Source organism: Tamandua tetradactyla, chromosome 12 (genome assembly GCF_023851605.1).
Source record: "Tamandua tetradactyla isolate mTamTet1 chromosome 12, mTamTet1.pri, whole genome shotgun sequence".
NCBI classification, from domain to species: domain Eukaryota; kingdom Metazoa; phylum Chordata; class Mammalia; order Pilosa; family Myrmecophagidae; genus Tamandua; species Tamandua tetradactyla.
In genome coordinates this window covers 91,084,477-91,107,914 of record NC_135338.1, presented here as the reverse complement: position 1 = coordinate 91,107,914, position 23,438 = coordinate 91,084,477, and the positions used below count along the sequence as shown (strand labels likewise).

The 23,438-nt window shown below is 51.0% G+C and overlaps 1 protein-coding gene across 6 annotated transcripts in view; it reads right to left on the bottom strand.

The window, feature by feature from the left end:
* Window positions 1-21,101, bottom strand: part of RGMA (repulsive guidance molecule BMP co-receptor a) — a 46,203-nt gene extending 25,102 nt beyond the window's left edge. For 4 of the 6 annotated variants that reach the window (XR_013160704.1, XR_013160702.1, XR_013160703.1 and 1 more), the window contains exons 1-2: window positions 20,375-20,471; window positions 5,342-5,457 (exon numbers count right to left, since the gene is read on the bottom strand). Coding sequence is in view for 3 of the 6 variants with exons in the window: in XM_077124093.1 (XP_076980208.1) it covers window positions 5,342-5,457; window positions 20,375-20,388 (130 nt within the window). In the remaining 3 variants the exon portion in view is untranslated. Of the gene's footprint in view, window positions 1-5,341; window positions 5,458-19,152; window positions 19,452-20,374; window positions 20,472-21,013 lie in introns of those variants that run through there. The other 2 variants (XM_077124095.1, XM_077124094.1) reach the window with 2 other exon arrangements.
* Window positions 21,102-23,438: the final 2,337 nt, after the last annotated feature.

The following is a 23,438-nucleotide window of genomic DNA, read 5'->3' as shown; positions in this document are numbered from 1 at the left end:
AGGGACGTGGGAGCAGAGGGGCCACTTTAAAGGCGTCCGGGTGTTTTGACTGCCTGAGTGAAATGGTGCGTGAAATGAATAAATAAGCAAAACCCAAGGGCATAAATCGGACTTGGGAAAATTTGCACAATTACAGTCTTGCCAACTTGTCTTCCCAACCTGTGGCTGGGTGGCATCTTCCTGTGGAAGGCTAAGCCAAGGGAGGGCTCTGGAGAGTAGAGAGGACCTTTGAGAGGAGGCAAAAAAGCTAGATGCATGGAATATGTGGCCACCCTCCGCTCCACCATCCCATCACACTTCTAAAGTTAACTTTTTCTTCTTATCCCAATCCCCGAGATCTTTTATAAAGTACACAGAAAATGTGATGACTTCATTCGCAAAGGGGAAAAGGGCAGGGTCTGGGTTCGACTTGTGGTTCTGCCATATAACTAGCTGTGTAATGTCAGCAGCTTCTCTAACCCTCTGTTTCCTCATCAGTGAAATGGGAATGATAATCCTCATGTGATGAGCTCGCGAGGTGATGTACTTAAAGCATTCTGGTACCCTGTGGCCTTTCAAGACAAGGAAGGGCTTTTCAAATTCATCTCCTTCAAAATGTCATATTTGGAGGGAACAATATCAGGGTATTATTATCTTAGAGGACAAAAACACATGATAAAAACAAGGATCCTGTTGTCCCCAGTATTGTGCCCAGGTGTGCTTGGGCTCGCTGGGGCGGGGCAGGGCATAAACAGGTAGAAAATGGGGTTCCTCCTCTTACAAACAAAACAAGTGATTTAAAAGAGGACAAAACCCCAAGACCCATGAAGCAATGTGATGGGAGGATGTGCTGGTGTCAGCAGCCAAAGTGACAGTGCCAAGGGCACCTGAAGGACAGCAGAGCTCTTGGCTACATGTCTGCACTTGTAAGAGACCAAGCGCACTGGGCTTTAATCAAGAGGGTGTGTAAGTGGCGGGATTCCACTCTGAACTGGGTACCCTGGGTAGGTGGCGGTGAAGTGTGGGGAGGCCAGGAGTGACCTAGGGCCATGGAAATATGGCCTGAGAGGAGGACGAGGCCTGAAAGCCTTTCCCTTCTGGAGGCTCCAAAGAGCTGCAGTCACAGGAAGGGGGTCAGGGGGGAAGGGCTCCCAGCCCCAGGGGACCAGACCGCACCCAGAGGCCCACTTCAGAGTCCTGGGGCGGTGGGGCTCCTGACTAGTCTAGGGACAGGAGGGGAAGAAACTAGGGTGAGTGATTGCTAATGCGTGCCTGGGTCTCTATTTTCAGTTTTCAAACTAGTTAAACTCCAGACAAACTGGGACAAGTTTGGTCACCCTAGAAGAACAAACAGGGTTTCCATTTTTAGGCAAGCTGGATTTAGTCCATCATTAAAACCCCATGCCATTTGATCCGCACTCAACCAAAGCCACATCTGCTCAGTTCTAGACTTTGCACATTTCACCCAAAAACAGGATTTTTGTTTTTAGCAGGAACCACCTGTCCCGCCACCATGTAAACTGGTCCCCTCCTACCTCCACAGGGCTCTGGAATCCCTCTTCCCCATCTCATGAAATATCCTTATCTGAGCTCGAGAACTTAGGAATCACCTCTCCCCACATGCTTCCTTTGAGCCCTGGAAGCAACTCGTCCAACCTTGAAGGGAGGTCTCTCCTTCAAACCAGAAGACCAGGAGATCCTCTCCTTACTCCCCGAGTCTCCCTTGAGGCTTAAGGGGCTGACCACTGGTAGGGGCTTCATGTCCCCACTGTCCCCAGGGGCTCAGGCTCTGCTCGGGTGGCTCCCTGGCCTGCACACAGCACCCACTAGCTGGCTCCACCAGTATCTGGCTCTTACAACTGGACATCATTTCATTTTCTCTTTGCAACACGAAGTCCTACTGGGAGAGTGATGATGTGAAGAGCAGCTTGACCTTCTCGTACATTTCTGGGGAGCAGCTCTGGCTGACATAGTCCTGTTTCTCTAATGACACAGATGTACATTTGGACCCTGCAGAGGGAGCTGCTGTCCCCAACCTCGCTTTCCCCACCAAGAACTAGGACTAACATTTCAAAACAGCTGCAGTTGCAAAGGAGAGGGAAAGAACCAAGGAGAAAAGAAAGACTGCAATAACCCTCAGAACAGAGGTCCTTAGACTTGAGCAGGCTCCGGACTCCTAGGGCCTGTTGTAACAGAGGGCTGGGCCCCAGGATCTGTATTTCTAACAAGTTCTCAGAGGAATACACACTGAGAACCAGCGAGCTAGAGTACAGCATCAACATGCAACTCACAGGAAGCATGTCAACACGTCTGAAACGCATACCTTCGATGGAGCGCTCTTATTAGCCTGTTTTGATAAGTCACGATGATTTAAAAGTTTAAAAGGTATCTCCTAATCGTGTTTTGAGGAGGATGCTACTTGTGGACGCCTCTTTGGAGATGCCTTTTCTAGACTCCTCCTCCAGGCTAGAGGTGGCCATTTCTGTCCATCTGTCCTCTGCACCAGAAGCACTGCCCAAGGAGACACGCTTGCAGCCCATGGCCTTTTCTTCAACCAGAAAAAGCTGCCTGGGGCTCAGACCTTGCTGAGATGGGGGCCCAGAATGCTGTCATGAGTGAGGGACACAGTTGGGGGTGGGGGGGGGGCTGGACATGTTTAACGAGTAAATAAAAACACTCTCAGAGAACATAAACCCTCTCAGTCTCGCAGAAGTTAAGGCATCTCTCTCCACGGAACTATGTCCAATTTAATTTGCACCCCCTATGGGTTTATTCCTGGCAGTCACTCAAGTTTACTTGCACGGAACAAATCTCGGCTTTCACGCGGCTTCTCTAGAGAGCTTCCACCTGACTTCCATGGAAGAGCAGCCGCACACAGGCCTTAGATGCTGTCACTGGGCCCTGGATTTGCAAGTGCTTCCCCCCCCCCCCCCTTTGCTCTCTGTCAGGACCTGGAGGTTCTCTGATGTTATTCCAAAGGGACCTCTCTGGGCCATCGTGTCCAAGAACATGACGGTCCACCTCCTGGTCGTGGAAACTGCCCATTTCCTCTCTTAAGTAACTGCCTTTCGGCCCAGGCTTCTGGAGAACAAGCCTCGGAGCCCCCAGTTTATTTAGTGTGGGGATGCTGGAAGCTCAGTTTTCAATAAGGTGGGCAATTTTGACTAAATGCAGCTGTCCAGGGCCTCAAATGAGAAGAAACATTAGCCAGTTGGCAGGAGAGCCCTGCAGCTATCTGCTCTATCTGCCAGGTTTTAGTTACAGCCTCCACGCCAAAAAGAAATGGGTTTCTTGGAAACAAAAGTGATGGAATTTGGGTTGTGAATTATACAACTCACTAGCTTTTCTCAGACTATGCTGGGGTACTTTAAAATAAAATTCAAAAAATATTTTTAAGATGGAGAAGTAAATTAAGAAAACAAACAAACAAAATCAATACCCAGTCCTTCCAGCTCCATCCTACCTCCAGTACCTACTGCCAGCCCTTGCTCTCCCGTCTCTCTGGCCCACGAAGTTAACAACCGCTGCCGCTTTAAGAGCGGTAAGGTGTTGTTTTAATGGTCTCTAAGTCCCTCTTCTCAATTTCAGCTTGAAGCTGAGATCACATCCCCCCACAGCAGCCAAAGGACAAAAGCCATTTATCAACCCATCTGATAAAACTTCCAATGGGCTGGATCTTTATCTGGACCAAAAGGAGATGAGCACAAACTGCAAAACGCCTGCTACTCTAAAAAGAGGGTTTCTGTTTTAAAGAAGAGGGTGATTTTTATTTTATTGTTCTAATTATTGGGTGGGAACTAAATTCAGCCTTCAGGCCAGACCCTTCTGTGGGTAGGAAAAGGGCCTTTTAAAAGAAGTGGGTGGCTGCAGGAGGACACCCTGCTCGTTCAGCGAGGGCTCTGTGGGGGGCACGGACTTACTGCCGGCATGCCGTGGTCCGCTCAGGAACCGGCTGCGGCTCTCCCGGCCGCCCCGGGGCGCGCACGCCGCAGAGTGGGCCAGGCGCGGGGACGAGCTTTGGGGGCCCCAGGGGCTGGGCTGCGAAAGAGGTAAACTGATCAATCTCCTCCTACCGCTGCCGGCACGGCCCGCCCTCCTCTGGGAGCCCCAACTCTCAGCCAGCCCCAGCCCAGACTGCCCAAATTTTGCAATTCCTTGAAACCCAGTTGGCTGAGGCGCAAAACAAAACAACCCGATTCGAGTCTTACTCAAGTCCCTTCTTGCAAAGTCTGGGTGTGCGCGGGGGCTGCGGCTCGGGATCCAGCCGCAGCGGGGCAGCCCGGGCCGTGCAGGACCAAGCCCGGATTTTTGCAAAAGGGCACCTCCGAACCCCGTAACACAATGGAAACCGCCGGGAGATCGCGCCTCGCCATGGGGGCCATTTGGCCCGTGACACAGTGTTTACTTGTATTTTCAGCAAAAGAAAAATGGGTGCAAAGAGTTTAACTGGCGTTCCCAGGCTGTGAGCAGCATATGGCAAAAATGAAATAAAGTTTTACGAAACATAAAGAAAACAGACCAGGGATTTAAGTTTCAGGCCTTCTCCCCCTCTCCCCGAAGGGGGGGGGGAGGAAAAAGTAAAGAAACTGGAGCGTTTGGGAAGGAACAAATGCTTCTCTGTGGAGTTGGTCTCCCTTCCCCCAACAAAAACAAGAGGTCCGGGCTCCGAGGAATTTGAAAGCAGCGATCTGCCAAAAACATTGTGAAAAACTATGGGGGATTCATTGGAAACAGATGGGCTTTTTCAGCTTTAATTCTGAAATTCTCTCCTTTTCTGACACAATAAAAACAAACAGGGGGCGACGCGGAATGTTATCAAACTGGAATACGGGCGCCTTGGGGCAGGACGCGTGGGCTTCCCCGCGTGGACGAACGCGTGGGGGCAGGACGGGGTCCCGGAGGACCTGGCTCTGGGACTGGGCGGGGAGCTCAGGGACGCCCCCGGCTCCACCCCTGGGTATCGGCAGGTTTGCAAACTCAAGAGCTAGAGAAAGTGACCAGAGCACCGAGTCCGTGCCTGCCCTTTCCCCCCTCCCACGGGGCCCGATCCTGGCACCCCCTTTCTCACAAGGAGGCAGGGGGAGGCGAGGCGACCCCGTTCCCTGAGACCTCCCTGCCCAGCTCCATTCTCACCGTAGCCTGGGCAGGGTCCCTTCCCGTTCCCCACGGGCATCATCGCTCCTCTGCCGGGCGCGGGAGAAACAAAGACCCGCGGAAACGGGAGGGGACAGTCCGCGGGGAGTCTGCAAACTTCAGCCCCGACTTGCTCGCGGACATGTGGCCGGGTGCTGCGGGAGGCCCAGGGCTGCGGGCCCGGCGCGCCCGATCGGTCGTCCCGCCGGCCAGAGGGCCAGTGCCTTACCTGCCGGGAAGCTGCAGAGGAGGAAGGCGAGGGTCGGCCAGAATCCCAGGGCTGAAGGTCCTGCCCCTCTCCCCATACCCATCCATCCAGCTCGGCCTGTTACCACTAGCCTCTCCCTGGAAGAAGAGTTCAGAAGAAGAAAAGAAGAAAATAAATCACGCTGCGAAGAAAGAGCAGCTTGGCTCCGCCGGCTGGAGCAACGAGCCGGGAGGCTCGGTTCCCCTCGGCCGCGGGCGCCCGGCCCACCCCGCACCCCCGGCCCCCTGCGCCCGCCCCCTGCGCGCCCCTCCCCCGCCATCCATCACGCGGCCCCGCCTCCCCACGCTCGGATTTCAGCGCGGCCGGCTGCGGGGAGGCGGCCCGGCGGGGACCCAGGCGATCTGGCTGCCGCAGTTGCCGCGGGGACCTCAGGAGTCCCGGGGAGTGGGGGCGCGCCCCGGTCCCGCGACCCCAATGCGGTCTCCATGTCGCGGCGGCCCGCGCAGAAATGGTCCCGTCTCCCGGGACTGCAGGGCCGCAGGGCGCAAAGGGCGACAGCGCGTTCCCCCAACCCTCCCCATAAATACTGAGTCCAAGTACAAATCCTGTTTCGAGAGGAGCCTCAACCCCTCTCTCCGACTGGAATGAAGTCCCGAAGCCGCCACCGATGCCCCCCCCCCCCCTTACTCCGGCTCAATTCTCTCTCAGACGTGTCCCTGGTACTGTCGCCTGGCTGAAAAATCCGCTCGCGAGTTGTCCGGGGCTGGGCGGGATGGCCTGCTGGATTTCCGCCACTAATGCGCCTCCGGGTTCCCGCCTGGCGTCACCCCGGGCCATCCACCCCGCCTGGGCTCGGGGTGACCTCCAGCATCCTCGGCGAGCACCTCCCTACTTCCGGAGGACTTGCCCCGGCTTCGTCCCCGTGCGCCGACCTGCGAGCCTGACAGTGCGACCCGAGCCCAGAGCGCCGACCCCCCGCCACCCCCCGCCCCCGCCCCGGAGGTGTGGACGCGGCGGTCCCCGCGGCGCGCAGGGTTCTGCCATCTGGCGCTGCCCTGGCGACAGGCGCAGGGCCCCTCCTGGGAGGCTATCAGGGTGGTGACCTTTCCTAACTCTGTCGCTTATTTTTCCAACACTGAAATGTCTCCTTCCCAAGGTTTCCTAGGCCCTGCGGCTCTTTCTGTGGTTGGCAGATTTCAGGGACTGGTAACTTCCCCAGAAACATCTTTTGGATAAGACACAAATAGGGCTAGAAAAATGTTTTAAGTCAAACCAGTTTCTCCCTTGGCCCCTGTCATCTCACTCCCTACCCTACTCATCTGGTTCTCTGGGGGGGAAAAAACCTGGGTTTTTACCCAATGGAGATGTTTCTCTGAAGCGCAGTGGGAGCCCTCACTTGAAGGCCACACAGGCTGTGGCGCTGGCTCTCCACTTAGGGCTCCGCCTGTAAGGAGGGGGGAGCGTGGGTGGAGCAGGCTTGGGGCAGGGGAGGAAGGCTAGGCCCTGTGTCTGCAAAGTGACAACTTGGTGCAGTGGGACTTTCCCTCCACCAGCAGAGTGTGCACTGGGGCGACAGGAAGCTGCTGTTTCCTCGGGGCAAATGCCGTGGGGCAACTGTTTGCATTTACAGTTGGGGTGCTGCTGCATGCCCCTCAAAGATTTAAGGTCTAAGAACAACAGGCTCTCATTCTAATCCCCCCAGATGAGGGTGCACTGTAGGAACAGGTTTGCAAAACGCTACAGGACAGTCCAGTGACTGCTCACCCCACCTCAAAATCCAGGTCTCAAAGGGGCATTCATTTCAAGCTTGGCCAGACTCCCAACAATTTACCCTGCAGAACCCCAGGTCAGCAGCCCATTCCACTAGCATCCCTGGCCCACCGAAGCGCCCACCAAGAAAAACCTCTGCCAGGCACTGCAGCTGCCTCTCCGTCTTTGAGGTCTACCAGTTAATACCATTTACTGGATTCGTCCTTTCGCAAGCTGGTGCTAGGCCCTTGCTAATGAGAGAGAATGGGTCCATCAGGCGTCCTAGCAGCTGGGACAGTAAGTAACACTGCCACCACTGTGCAGTTTCTCCAGGGTTAGAGATCACCACTCAGGAGCCCTGGGAGGCTCTCTGGCCCGAGAATGGACTTCCAGCAGGACTTCTAACCTCTACCCCTCAATTTTGTCACCTGAAAGGGGCAGGATGATGGCATTGTCATCCCAGGCCTGCAGCTGGGAGCTGTGCTGGGTAACGGGAGTCCCTGGTGACCCTGCCAGGGCACTGGCCGCCATTTTGGAGAGACATCCAAGTCTCATGGCAGAAGCAAATGAAAACTTTAGGACAGGTATGGAAAGGGGCTTTTTTCTCTCTCTCTCACAAGGAGAACATGTGTTTACAGAGGCTGTATTTGGATTCTACGGTGGGGAATTGGTTATTACACAGTTTAGACTCTCAGGAGGAATCCAACCCCAAATGGAGCAGTAGGGGCTATGCTCACCTTGAGGACTCCATCTGTACTGGCCAAACCAACCAGCGGCCTGACAGTTCCCCAACTCTCCACCGGAATGAGATGCTTGAAAGGTTGAACTTTGAAACTCGGCTCCACTGGCCATAGGAACTCACTTGAAGTGTAAATGATTTCAAACAAATAGCCCCATGGGGTCCGAGGGCCTAGGCTTTCTGCCCTAGGTTGCAGTTTAGAGGCTGGGCAGCAGAGCCTTCCTCACGCAGGGTCCTGGCTCCCTGTGCCCCTCCCCCACTCCCCTCCCCCTTCAGGATGGGGGCCGTGGGCTTCCAAGTCAAGGCCCTGGAAAGGAAGGTTCTGCAGAATTCCACAGCCCTCCCACTGATAGAGCTCTGCAGGAACTCCTGCTTTGCCAGCCTCTGGGTTCAATGAGGTGCTCCCAAGTCTAGGACCTGAGTCATCAGTCAACCAACATTTATTTAGCACCTACTGCATGCCCCCTGCACTGTGCCAGTCCCTGGGGCAATAAAGAACTAAGACGGCATCTATCTTTAAATTGCTGGTGGAAACAGACAATAGGGGAAGATGAGAGGCCATGAGTGAACAACTTTAACTGTCCTTGGGGGGCTTTAGCAAAAAAGTCACTTTTGCGAGGGGTCTTGAAGCATTCATTTATGGAAATAATTGACAGTAATAATGGCTAATATGTTCTTGAGCTCTTACTTTGTGCCAGGCGTTGGCGAAGCACATTACACTTCGAGACACTTGACACTAAAGTGGGCTGTCTCACCCTCCTCATTTTGCATTTGAGGAAACTGAGGCTGAGAGGGCTTACGCACGCCCCCGACCACTGGCTAATAAAGGGCAGAGCTGAGCATTCCGAACCCTCTGTTTGGTGTGCTAGGTGCGAGTCGCTGCATCAGTGGTGAGCAAGGCCACACCAGGCTTCATGTCACGGCAGAGGGTAACAGCCCTCGTTCCAACATGCACAGCACGACTGCCAGGGGAGGCACGGGGCACAGGTGCCCGCGGCTCCAGGCCAGCCTGAGGTGAGTGGTGCAGAGGGAGGTTTTCTTGGCGTGGGATCGAGCCAGGGGAGACAGTGGGCAAGGAGGCAGGGGACGGGGAAAGAAGTCCAGGTAGAAGGAATGAGGCCAACGCGCACAAGGGCCTGGCTTGCCTGGGGACCTGCCGGGGCTTGAGCCTGGCTACAGGGGAGAGGGATGGGGCTGGAGGGAATGGGAGCTGGAGAAAGCCTGGAGAGCCAGTGCCTGCTCAACTGCGACGGTGATTTTATGCACCTGGGAGGGAGCCCCATCCCCAAGGTCTCAAGAAGCTCTCTTTGGGGAGACCATGTGTAGCTGAATCTAAACCTCTGGGGGTGGGACCTGGGGCTCAGTGTTTTCGTCAGTAATATCACAAGTTCTATCGGTCTCTTGCCCTTGCCCCCTACCCCCCACCCTATCAATCCCTGGCTGCTCACAAGACCCAGGTTGGGTCCATCCGTTTATCCCACTGAGTTTAAAGTCAAGGCAAAACACACAGTTTAACAATCCGGGCCAATAAAGCAGTGCCTGGCATGTGGCCCAAGCTGGAGTAATCAGAAGCTTCTTTGAGACTCTGGCTACTGGGGAGCCTCGCCCCAGGTCTGGCCTGTGATTCCTACATAGGCCAGGTTTAGGGGTGGTAATCTGGCAGGAAGGCGAGTATGTTGTTGTTTTGCATGGGCTGGCACTGGGAATCAAACTCGGGTCTCCGGCATGGCAGGCGTGAATTCCGCCACTGAGCCACCATTGCACCACCCTGAAGTTTGAATGTTTTTGAGTGCGGAGGGTTGCAGCTGCATTTGCGAAGCTGGCATACTGGTTTATTTAATTTGCATTGTAGCTGGAGAGCTTTGGGGGGCTCGATGGAGATTTCCAGGGCTAACCTTCACAGGCCACTCTTCAGCACAGAACTCTCCCCGCAGCTCTTCATTAGCTCCTTGGAGCTACACCAGTACCTGTTCCAGCTATGCCAGTCAACAAAACTCCTCAGTTTGCTTAAGTTTGAGTTCAATTTCTCGCATTTGCACTAACAGATCCTTGACTAATATGGAAGAAGCTAATGGGCCAACACTGATCCCGAGAAGTATTTCTGCTGATCTCAGTTGGGCAGGGATGTGGAGCCAAATAGCTCTTAATCCATTATTTGTTCATTGATTAAAACTTCGGCAAAACTGCTTGAGCACCCCCCAGCCCCATCGGTTTCTATACCATGTCTTGAGGAACTGAATTCAGAATGTACAACTCCAACTGGGAACCAATCCTTCCTTTAAATTTATCCCTCAAATTTTCCTTTCGAACCTCCAGGGCTATCCTGAGGTCTGGGTGTCTCAGATGGGATGAGCCAGTCCTTGTCCACCCTCTCAACACCCTTCAAGGTTTTATGGATTTTGATCGTATCACCTTTCGGCTTCTTCTTTCCACTCCCAAACCCTAAAAGAGCAAAGCAGCCCAGCCTCTCACGGAAGCCCTCTGCCTGGGCGATTACTTTGGTCATGCTTAGACAGTTCCAAGATCCTTTTCTGGAGGGGAAGGTATTAGAGCTGCCAGGTTTGGGAACAGCCTGGGTAGAATACTATTTTTGGCCTGGTTTCCAATAGTATTTTTGAAAACATTTCAGCATTTTCTGAACACTTGGTCCTGCACACACTTCAGCAAACAAATATTTTGTAAAGACCCCAAGATCCCTTTTTAAGCCTGTAAACAGACAGGGCAGAGTCTATTTTCTTGTAATTTGGATTACGTTCTCCTAAATGCATTAACTTAGGAGAAGCTTAGGCCTGCCCCTGCATAAGCTTAATAAGCATCTTCTTGCTTGTCCTGCAGTTAATCACCATTTGTTTGCCCTTTCTTTCTGCACAGCCTTCATTTCATCGGCAGGCCAAGAACCATCTGAACATTCTCTCCTTCAGATAATCTATGCACATTTAAATTAAGTCTGAGTGCAACAGCCTTCCTTGGGGATCCCCACTGTTTATAATTATTCATCCAGAAAAGTACCTGTTTATCCTAGTTTTTGTTTCCTGTCTCTAAGGACAATTCCAATTTGTGGCGATTCCCTCCCCACAATCTGGGGCGATTTAATGTTGGAATTGACCTTTGGGGTGGAATTTGTCAGAAGGAATTTCGAAAGTCTAAACATAATTCATCCCTGGGTTTTTCCCTTGTCTCCAGGCCTGTTTCTACCTCCTCAAAGAATGCTGATAGATTGGTGTGATTTCATGTTCTCTTTTCAGTGTCCCTGGCCCAGTTGATTGGGACTTTAAATCATACTCAATATGCTTAATTTATTTTTTAGAATATAACCCACCCAGATGGCTATTAAAAGTGACACTTGCTAGGTGGGTGGGTGAGGCACCATGTGCAAACCTTTGGGTACAGGACCTGTGTGCCTTTTGGCCACCAGGACATTCCCATGCAATCCAGACAGTCCTGGGATAAATGGCCTTAGAACATCCTTGACCTGTTTCCATGACAATTTAGGAGCAGACCTTCCCTGCCAGTTTTCTTGCAAAGCATCTGTGAATCTGGCTTCCTGATCTTGGCAACAAAAACCTCTTTACGGTGGATTTCACTGAATCTTAGAAGTTGCTTCTTGGGTCCTTTTTAAGTCCCATAATTCTCCACGTATGCTTTGGAGTCCGGGAACTTTCATGGCTTGGAGGGCCACTGTGGCTTGTGTGCCCCCTTCAGAACATTCCAGAAGCATATCCTTGCTGATAGGCATGGATGTATTCATTGTGCTGGGAAGACATAAAAGGGACCTTTTTTTCTTCCTTTTTAAGGAAAACGCTGAGAGAACAAATTTTCTGGACTTTCAGTTTCCTTCAATGTAGCATCAAATTTATTTATTCTTTAAAAAAATAAAGCAGTAATCTATGCACAAGTTAAAAAAAATCAATTTCTTATTAAACGAAGTCAGGTCACTCTCCCTGGAGGTAATCAGTGTTAACAGTTTCTTGGGTATTTTTCCAGATGTTTCCCTGTGCACATAAGCACAAATAAAATGTGTCTATCTCTCCAGCAACTTCATTTGCTAGTGCACTAACTGCTCCCCCACCCCGCCCCAGGGGGCACTTCCTACTTTATTTTCCCTCCTAGGTAAAAGGCCTTGGGGACTCCTCCACCCCAGCAGGAGATAAGTGGTCCAGGAAGACCTAGGTTTGCTAGCCAAAAGGGGTGTACAGATGTATGTATAGACAGAATTAAATAGAAGACATTCCATGTGAGGGATGCCAAGTGCCTTTAAACAGCTACATAATCTCTTCTGGTCTTGAATTCCAGTTCCCATTTAAAGATGCATGACATTTCTTTCCCCCACGCCCCTGCCGAAGGTTAAGTACCCAGCCTGGGATCACAGAACTGGCTGGAGGGCAGTGTGGGGAGAGGGCAGGCCTGCGTGCCTCTGCTGTCTCGGATGGGCTGACAAACTCCTTTCCGGGCAAGACATTTCTTGGGGTCCTTTCTCCCTCTATCAGCCCCGCTGCGTCGTGCGTGGTAGGCATCCCTTTTCTCGCTCATACTCTTGCCCTGAATGGCACTAGGCTCCGTTTCTGACCTTCTTGTTCTAGCCTTCCTGATGATCTGCTAACAGTTTCCAGGTCCACTTTTCAGTGGATTTACGCCCTTTTCACATTTGTCCTTCTTGACCTCCGAGCTCTTCATTAAGCTCCTGGAGCAGCCATGGTTTTTTTCTTCAGTAGATACTTCTCCTGCTTCTTCCTCCTGGGATTACATTCGATCTCATATATGAAAGTCCCCCCTCCACTTTCCTCTTGGCCTCTTATTCCAGACTCTCAGGTATGCCTCCTATCTGGTCTACAAGTTTACAAATTCTTCCGCCTACAAAGCCCAGTGTCCTTCCAGACCCATCGTAAGAGAGTAATAAGCGATTGCCAATTGCTGAGGTGTCTGTACTGAGGTTAAGGCTTCCAAGATGCTGCCACAGAAAACATGGGGAAAGAGAGATCTGGGATTTGGGGCTGGCCCCACCCCGAGCAGTGTGGCCTGAGCAGGTCCTGTCCTATTTCTTAAACCTGAAGCTTCTCACTCTGCAGAGCCACAGGCCTGGCTGCCCTGGGGTGTCTCCTAGCTCCACAGTTCCATGTTTCCAGGGATCCCGTGACCTGGTGCTGGCTCTGGATCCGACTCACACTGTCGACACCCGACTCCGAGGATTCATTCTGGGGCCTCAGCTGTGATGCTTCTGGATTCCTCAAGTGAAAATGTTACTGAGCGAGTGCAAAATGTTATTTGAAGCATAACATTTTATGTTTTAGGGAGTCGGCATGAAAATTCTTGAGTGATAATTCCCAACAATAGTACTGTCTACCTAAAATCATACCTCAAAAGCATTTAGTACTATCCTGCCATTTTAAAGCAGCTTCAAGCGTCCACATAAAACACCTTCCAGTTTCCTGTGATGGACCACAGACCACGCGGCATTTTCCTCTCCCCATTCCAGTAAGTTCTTGGGAGAAGAACCAGCTTGGAATCATTTATCCACCAAATGGCAACTGTTTGAACAGACAGTGAGTCTGTGTCTCTCTCTTAACCCAGCAGAAGGCTGGACTATTTGAATTAGTGAACACTTTTGGTGCCAAACGCAAATACCATAGACATTTAGCAAGAGGAAGAGATAACCAAGTTATTCATCAAATTCAAAATTGTTTAGAACGGCTAATGCAAGGCTGAAATAGAGAAGATCCCCAGCTGATGGGAAGTGAGGAAGAGTGCCAATCCAGAAAGAACACATTTTTATGACATTCTCCTCTGTCGCCATCATTTGAAAAAAAGTTTTGCATTTCCACATTAGAGAGGCAATACGACACAATGGCTAAAAACACTCACTCTGAATGAACACAGGCTCTCTCTCGGCCTTGGTGATCACTTCTGTAAAATGGGAATACACTTGTAGTTCCCTCAGAGAGCTGTTGAGAGGATTAGATGAGTTAATGCAATAATAAACCACTTAGAACAGATGCCTGGGACAGAGTGAGTGTTGATAAGTAAGTTAATAAGTAAGCTAATAAGTTGATAATAATAATTGATTATCAAAAAATTGATAAGTAAGATAATAAGTAAGGTAACAAGTTGATAAGTAAGCTAATAGGAATTTTATACCATGGATAAGGCTATTGTATGAAGTACAGCAGAGTGTTTGCTATGCACGAGTCACTATGCTAGAGCCTCCTTTGTGTGGGAAATGGGGAAATCTACAGAGTTCCCGAAGGACTCCTAGGTAACTCTGACTTCTGTGTGGGTTCAAAGTGCATTATCAGTTACACTCAAATCCTATGGAACACCCATTAGAAGAGAAACTCTCTGATACAACTCTGGAGTCCTCCCAACAAGCCATGTGATGGGCACAGCCACCTCCACTTCATAAATTAGGGAACTGAGATTCAGGGAGAGTAAGCGACTTGTCCAAGGTCACCAAGAGTGTAAATGGCAGGGCAGAGGCTCAAACCCAGGCCTCTCAGCTCAGAAGTTCTTTTCACCCTGTCTCCCTTGTAGAGCTAGAAGCCCATCTGAGAAAATGCAAGAGCATAAAACAATCTGTTTACTATTCATGCTCCATCTCCTTCCATCAAGGAGATTAGTTAAATGTAAATGAAAGTACATTATACACCAAAACTTCCAAATGAAAATCATTCTCCTTCTCAGGACACAACTGTTTTGAGGAGACTGAGCAATTTGTATGATGCCATGAATGAAATATGCATTTCTGGGCGCTCTTCCGGCAACCAGACATAACCCCATGTGGAAGAAAAGTGTCCCAGGGATGTGTTCCAGGGAGAGCTATCTATTCTGCAGGACGCCACTGTCAGGAGTTAAAAATGCTTCCAGGCTGCAAGTTTCTAAGTTACTACAGTGACCCAGTATTTGCCCAACAGACAAGATTTTTGACCAAGCCTCTTTGAAAGCCAGAGTTTGAACAGGTAATGGAATTCCTGCAAGGGAAAACCAACCAGCAGACTTCCAAGTGGATGAGCTAATGTGTTAGAGTGAATCAAACTTGGTGAAAGTGCCTTAAACAATTTGGTTTTTAAACAAACAGTCTGGGGGGAAGAGACATAGATCAGCCAGGAAATAAAAGTCTAACGGGATGGTGTTGGAATAGGGGATTAAGGCTTAAAACGTACAGAGTGTCTGTTGGGGGCAATGGAATGGATGGTGGTGAAAGTAGCACCAATTGTGAAGGTAATGGACACAGCTGGGAAAGAAAACTGTCTAAGGAGAGAGTGAACCGTAAATCACTGAGGCCGACCATGAGTGTGACACAATGAATGGGCAGGACGTTGTTTCGAATCAGTTAAGTTGGCTTTAAATTTGGATCCGGGTGGAGGTAAGGTGGGACACAATGGGAAATCGAGGCCAAAATGCCTGAGAAAAGATAGTTACTCACCCGTCCCAGGGAGGGGGCGTGTCCACAGGAAGTGTGATTGGCTTGGGGGGCTCACCCAGGGGTGGGAGCACAAAAGCTGAGCGAGAGGAACTGTGGGGTCTTTATTGTGGCCCAGGGGTGCAGCTGGGAGATTTTCCGCGGAAGTCAAGGCTTGGTTCCTTTAAAGACCTCAAAATGGAAAGGGACAGGGGGTGCGAGGGTGGTCGGGGTCGGGAGCTTACCACTTGGGGCCACCTGTGGGTGCTGGGGAGCCCTGTGGGTGGTGTGGGCGTTGGCCGCAGGTGTGGGGGTGAACGCCTAAGAGTCCAGGCTTCAAGGTGGAGAACTGTTCACTAACTGGGCCAAAGGTCAGCGTCGGGGAAGTGGCTGAGCCAAAGTCTGATGGGTGCTGATAAGCTCTGATAAGCACCTATATGCTTTGATGGTTATGACAGGCTATTAAGGGTAAGTCTTCTCGTGGTATCCTGTTTTTTTTCGTTTTTTAAATATTTTCATTGAGATATCTTCACACACCATGCAGTCATCCAAAGTATACAATCAGGGGCCCACAATATCATCACATAGTTGTGTATTCATCATCATGATCATTTTAGAACACTGGCATCATTCCAGAAAAAGAAATAAAAAGACAAAAGAAAAACCCCATACATCCCACATCCCTTACCCCTCCCTCTCATTGACCACTGCTATTGCAATCTACCCCAATTTTTTTTTTACCCTTTAATCCCTTCTATTATTTATTTATATTTATCCTTATTTTTGTACTCATCTATCTGTCCACACCCTGGATAAAGGGAGCATCGGCCACAAAGTTTTCGCAACCACACGGTCACACTGTAAAAGCTATATAGGGGTACAGTCGTCTTCACAAATCAAAGCTACTGGAACACAGTTCAACAGTTTCAGGTACTTCCCTCCAGCCACTCCAATACACCATAAAGTAAAAAGGGAATATCTATATAATGCAAAAGAATGACCTCCAGGAGAACATCCTGACTCTGTTTGAAATCTCTCAGCCACTGAAATTTTCTTTTGTCTGATTTCTTTGTTCCCCTTTTGGTCAAGAAGGCTTCCTCAATCCCTGTCGTGGGTAAGTCTTGGTACGGGCATATTTCTACCTAATCTTTTTGGAACATTATCACCAAGGAAGACATTCTTCAAAACACCTATCAAGGAGAAAAACTGTTAGCATCATCTTCAAGAAGAAAAGAATGCTAAGGATAAAGCAATGGAATTGAAGTTCTTCCTGAGGGCTTAGGGACAACACCTCTCTTTATAAGGACAGAAAGAAGAAGAGGAGAATATTATTAGAAAAAAGGACAAACTGTTGCTGTCAGCCAAGGCATGCGGCTGCAAAGACCCTGGTCCTAAGATTCCACATTCCTCTGGGCAACTAAATGGCACTTGAGGTAAGAGAGGTAATTCCAAAAGTTGTGTCCTCTCCTGAAAATGTCTGAGCTGCCACTTGGTAGCAGCGTGTACCTGCCACTCCTGGCAGGAGATCGGGAAGATGGAAAATGAAGCCAGGAGAAGCTACAATGTGTGGTAACTGCTAAATAATGTTCCAGTGAGACAGGAGTCAATGAGTTTTAGGGCTTTTCATGCAGATCCTCTGCTGATATCTGCTTGCCCCGTGCAGGACACAGAACCCATAAGAGTTGGCCTTGTTTTACCAGACTGTCGACTGACTTCTTTTGTTTTCAAGTTATCGCCTGATTTTCAGATGTGACAAATCCAAAGCATCTTAATTCATTAAAGTTCTACATCTTGTGGCACTGCTTTCAACAAACAATTGAAAAATGAGAAGTAAACTCAACCAGTGATTCTGGAATTAACTCTCTCCACAAACTTTGTTTGCTATACTTTTGTCCTTTACTGCAGCAAACTGGATATAACAATTTCATAGGTACGTGGGACATTTTATGGTCATCAATTAGCCATGACTTTAAATATTTTAATGGTGCTATAAAATATATTTGCATATATTTTGTCTACCTCAGTTCAACTTTCAAAATTTCTTCTTTCTCCTGCCCTTAGAATTTTTGTTTCACACCTCACTAAGCATTTCTGCCTCTTGACCCCTAAGTTCTAATATGACAGGACAGACCAGGCTAAGAAATTGGGCATCTTCCTAAAGGTTTTTTTCATTTGTCATCAAAGAAACTGACTTTATATGTGCACTTGGGGGCTGGGTGAGGCAGTCCTTAATTCTCCCCACTGTCCTGCTCATCTCATCTGCATAGCACTGTTGATAAGGTAAAACAAGCTGAAATGGAGCAGTCACTCAGTGAAAATAAGAAAAAGAGGAACCTGTCATCTGAAGGGGGAATTTACCAGACAGGTAAGAAATCTTATTAAATTTCTTTTTTCAGGTTAAATTTCTGTTCAGTTACATTTGTGGAATGAATGAACAATGAGTATTGCTTGAGCGGCAAAGTCATTCTCCCAAAGAGCCACAGGAACACCTCGGACACTTAAAAGTTATTTTAACAGACCCTTGGGATATGAGAGGTCAAGTTCCAGAACAATTAACGTTAAGGGGGTAGTGCCTTCTCATGTCAGAGAATGAACAGATCCAACGAGCCCACGCTGGTTTCCAGTAAACCCTGCTTTTTTTGTTTGTTTGGTTTTTTGTTTCCCTGTTACTTGTTTTTGTGCGGTTCCCCTTGGGTCTGCCCTGTCTTTCTGCCTGGATGGTAGACTTCTGGAGGGATCCGTGACCCTGTCTGTCACCTTACAGGCTGTACATGGCATATTTTAAGGGGTGACCAAATTTTGCCACCTTATTTGGTATCAACAAGGGTGCGAAATGAATTCCATTGGCCATGGGTGTAGGGAAAACGCACTCTAGCCCAGCAGCACCCTGGCTATGCCACTTCCATGGGCGCCAGCTTCTTCCTGAGGAAACTGCACCTGCTCCTGTTGGCTTCCAGGGAGCAGGGAGGATCCCCAGGAGAGGGGATCTAAACCTCCCTGTCTTGACGTGAGTGTCAAGGATAAGCCGACCTGCTCATCTCATTTGCACCTCCTCATCTAAGAACCTCTGTATCTGGCCCCTCAGGGGGCCAAGCCTTCTGCCAAAGAGCCAGGTGGAAGGGTCTCATTGAACAGCAGCTCCCGGGGCCTCTGTTCCGTGTGATGACACCCCAAGGAGACAGCAGCTCCCGCCCTGGGAGAGGTTGTAAAGAGAGAAAGCAGACAGAGCCTTCTTAGCCCAAGACAGAGACACCCCCTCCTTGGGCTAAGATGCCAGATTCCCGTGAGACTCCTGTCGGCACGGGTCTAGTTATTTAAGAAACACCTGCAAATGGAGAGACAGCTTGAGGAAGCACAGGGAGGACAAGTCACTCACCATCCCGCAGGGCTGTTAGGATGTAAGCACCTGTCTGTCACCTGGTCAGGAAAGGGTTGGAGCAGGGCACTTGAGAAAAGGCTGCAGAGCCCTTCCTCACCACCACCATGGCTTAGGAACATCTCAAAGGGGCAAGCAGCACACCACGATGGAGCCACCACAAGGAACCAATATGCCCTTCGGCATAGGTGGAACCCAGCTCACTGCTAGCATTATCTGGCCTGGAAGGTGGCAGCAAAAACCTGCCACAGAGAACGTGGAGCCTTTGTCCACACTATTGCCACCCAACAAAGCCTGCCCAGTTCTTAATTGGAGGTCACCTTTCTTACGACAGGGGCTTGCTCATAACCACACTTCTGCATGGTAGTGGCACCATGCAGAAAACCCCTTTATCTGTGCAAAATAATAATAATAATAATAATAATAATAATAATAATAATAAATGCTATTTCCAACCAGCCCTTGTACACTGCATTTTTTCTTGCACAGATAGTCAGGAGGCCCCTTCCCAGCTGTCCTGGTCACGCCAATCTCTCTTCTACAGGTCATGGTTCAAGATTCACCTGAGAACTCACCTGTCTGTGCTGGACAGCAGGAAAGCCAGGTCTGCGCATCGGATGCCCTAGGAAGGGGCAGCTTCTTCCAGCAGGGAACACGTTATGTTATGATTTTGAGGAGGAAACTAAAGGCAGATGCAGAAGGTAACGGTGTTCCTTGCAGTGACAGAGGCACTCAATGTGAGCCGCAATTCTGTCCCTGAAGTTTGGCGTGCTGAGCTCGGGGGCGTCGGGGCGGGACTGTGGATACTCTGAGAACTGCTTTCCCCACTTTAAGAAAACCCTACTTCGGGGCTCCCCATTTCCACTAGATGGCGCTATTTTCCCTAATCCGTCCTCAAAACACCCAATTTATAAAATAAATACAATTCAACGCCTTCTGAAACCGCACCACGTAACAACAGCTCGCAGGCGCCCATTAAAATCTCAATTTGGGGGAAGTGATTCTACCTCCGAGAAAATCTAATGCAATGACATAAACAGGCTGCACTCCAGGACTGCATCCGAGCGTCCCTCCACGTCGGCCCTCCCTGTAAATACACCTGTGCTCCTGCCCGGCCCGCTCGGTGGTGCGCGACGGCGCGAGCCAGGCTCGGGCTTGTCATCGTGCCCCTCCTGCTCTTCCGCTCAGGAACGCCCGGGCGGATCGAGAGTCTCATCCCTTCGCGCTTAACCCAAGCCCCGCACCTCCCTGCGCCCCGGAGGACCCAAGCAGAGGGCCGCTCGGACCCGAGCCGGGACAGTGCGCCGAGCCGATGCCTGGGGGGACCCGCGCTCGCTCCGCGGCCCCGTAGCTGATCAGCGCAGCCCTGTGGGAAGCCTGAGGCGGAGGCGACGCAGGCCAATGGGGATTCCCAGGGGACGGCGGGTGCCTGGGCTCCGTCCGCGGCCCCACGCACCGGGTGGGGCGGCAGCCCCACGAAGAGGTGGCAGCGCCGGAGAGCTGGAGCTCCCAGGCGACACACAGAAGGGACGTGCGTCGGGTCTACCCAAACACGCGCGCTGCCGGCTGCCCGAGGGAGAGCACTTAGGGAAAAAAGAGCAAACACCAAACCATAAAAACTTTTCTGCCCAGAGCCAAAGCGGTCGAGGCGCAGCAGAGTTCCAAAGCTGGGCAAGATGGGTGCAAGACGAGACGCGGGATTGGGGAAAACCCAACCCGGGCGGTGGCCGGGCAAGTGCCCGAGGCGCCTCGGGGATGTCAGTAGCCGCGTCCGCCCAGCTCCCGGCCCGCGCTTACCTTGGCGGCTGCATGAGCCCTTCCGGCCCGCGGGGGGTAGCGCTGGCGCGGCTGCGGGCGAAGACGGGGTGCCGGGGCGCCGCTTGTCGGCCCCCGGGGCCACGTTGGAGGGCTCGGCTGGCGCTCGCCCCTGCCGCCCTGGCCCGCTCAGCAGCCGCCGGGGGCGCGCCGTCTGCTCCCGGGCTGCATGCCTGCGAGCGCCTGGAGGAGCCGGGCCGGGAACGAGCCGCCAGTGCTTCCCCGGCCCAGCGGCTCCGGCGGCGCAGCCAGCGCTCGGGAGACAGCTGCGGAGCCGCTCGGCGTCGCAAGCTCGGTTTGCGCGCGGCGAGGAGGGGGCGGGCCGGGCGCCTGGGGCGCGGGCGGGGGGCGAGCACGGGCGGGGCTGGCGGGGAGGGGGCGGGGGAGAGAGTGGGGGTGCAGGATGAGGTTGCCCCGCCCCGCCGCGGCCCCACCCCCCCCCGCAACGGTACCAGCGACGGAGGGTGTGGGGTGGGGGATGGGGGGTGCGTGTGGCGAAAAGTCCACACTTTCCTTAAGCGCGTGGGTTAGTGGGGCACGGGCTGCAAGTGCGGCGACTCTCCGGGCGCCTCCAACTTTCGGAATCCCCCGCCGGGATGCCGCGGAGAGCTCGTTTCCCACCTTCTGTTCCACGGTGGTCAAGAGGGAGTGACTTTGAGGTTTCTGGAGAAGGCAGCCACCTCCCGGACGAACGCTGCTGCGATCTGCGGAGATGCACCTTTGTTCTATTGAGATGTTATTTTTGTTTAAGACTCTTCTTTAAAAAATATTAACATATGCGTTAAAGGTGTAATGCATGGTTACATTCGTGCGTGTGACTTTACACGACCCAAGAGTATCTAGAGCAAAAAGAAGGCCATCTCGCACCCCCTCCCCATTGCATTCGCTCCCCAGAGGTCACCTCGGGTCAGGGTGTGCCCCGCCGCGGTTCTTCGCAGCCCTCGCTCTGCGCATTTGCATGCACACGCACACATTGCAAACCGATTCTGACCGGCTTTCAAAAGAATGTTTCAGTATGCAGCGCATGCACATACTGGCGAGAACACAGTCACTTCAGCCGCGTTAAATCCCCAGAGATCTCCGGAGCCCAGGGGAAGGACCCCTTGTTATTAGAATCTGTGAAACCGCTAAGAGCCACCCAACAGCCCTTTGACCCTCTGAAACCCCCAGCTGGGGAGTGAAGTCAGCCTGGACTCACGGCTCACGCCAAATTAGCATTGCACCGTTACAGAAACTTGTTAGTGCATTTTAGATAAGGTTATGATGTTCCGGTTCTTGCAAAAGGAACTGTCTTGAATTTTGATATGTTGAGAACTCTTTGGACTTGAAAAATAAAAAGGTACCATAGGCACTAAAATGTGATCACTGTTTATGCATGTGGGATGTGGTTTTAGTTCAATATTCTGGGTTTTAATTGACCAAATGTATTGGGATAATCCATAACCGGGATATAAATAAAATCCATGAGATTGAGTTGGAAGGAACTGGTGATTCCGTGGGATCCTTGGGGATCATTGCTTTCTAGTTCTGGCTTTGTCTGTAATTAGCTCTGACCTTGGGCAAGACCTTGGGCCTCAGTTTCCTCATAAACAGAGGAATTGTACTATTGTCTGTATTGTGTGAGTTGGTCTAACGTTTGGCGAACACCCTATTCCTTCCCTGTTGATCATTCATAGCTCAGTTCTAACACCAAATCCTTAGGGAAGCTCCCTACAGTACAACTCTCCTGGAACCCCCCAGTCTGACTCTACCGGAATCCCACCTTTCCTTCCTAACATGGCTCTCACTGTAGTTATGCATTCATCATGGTGGCCCTTCCATCAGTGTCAGTATCTCCCACTAGATATAAGCACGCGATGGCAGGACCCAGGGCCGCCCGGTGTCCCCATCTCATCCCCAGAACTTAGCCCAGGGCCTGGCAGGTAGTAGACCTGCCGCAGCAATCTCTGAAGGACTAACGATTGTTTTCTGCTTTTCCAAACCAGGCGCATTTTCAGGAGATCTATAAGTGGAAACACCACCTTTTAAAATGAAGCATTTGGAAAGTGTCCAGCAGGGTTTTTCCGTCTTGGGGGACAAACAGCCTGCTGTGTAGGATGAGGAAAGACAAGGCTTAGCCCAACCACAAAGCTTTGGAGGATTCCAGCAGCTATTTACCTCGAGCATAGATACCTATGGGGAAGACAAAGAGTATTAATGCAACTCATTAAGTACTTGATTAAGTTGGAACTGTGCAGGGCAGTTGAAGTACACACATGAGCCGTGAGAATTAAATGAGGCCATGGAGTGTGTTGAGGGTACAAATTAACAAATGGATGTGCTTTCAACCAGAAATCTAGAAACATTCCTAGTAGAAAGCTCTGGGGAACCCTTGTCTTTTCTTACTGCAGAAGGCCTGGATTCCTTAAGCATACGAACAAGAAATAGGCTAACTTTATTTTAAAAGTTAGAAAAATAAGTCAAGGTGGGGGAGTGAACGTCGAGTGCAGTTCAAGACTAATGTCTACATTACTTTCTCTCTTGTCCGGTGTTCGGAATTGCTAAGGGAGAGTTTAAAATCTGGCCTTACATTTATAAAGGAAAGCAGAAGGAGAGCTGGGTTTTCCTCCTGTACTTGATCATGCTTTTCTCCCCTTTGTGGGGAAGGACTCGTTCTCTTTCCTCTGTCGTCTGAGGCAGCCTCAGTGCCACTTCTGGAAACCCACAGTTAATGCTAAGAGCTTTAGCGCCACAGACAAGGGTGTTGTGTATGTGGGACCTGACAGGGCTGCGATCTGGTGTGGGAGGTTCCCCAGGGACACACCACACCCAGCACAGGGAGAGCCAGTGCTGCCAGGGTGTGGAGCAATTCGATGCCTTTGTCTGCATTTCAAATGAGGGGTGGCGTCTGCTGGCAGAGAGGGCACTCTCAGAAGGTGGAGTTGTGATGAAACTGATGAAGGATTTCTTCCCAGCTGACCAAACAATGCCAACATGAACTGGTGGGACTCTTTGTAGGGCTGGCGCTCAGGGCTGTCCCTTTGGACTGGGGGGTCTGAACAGCTCC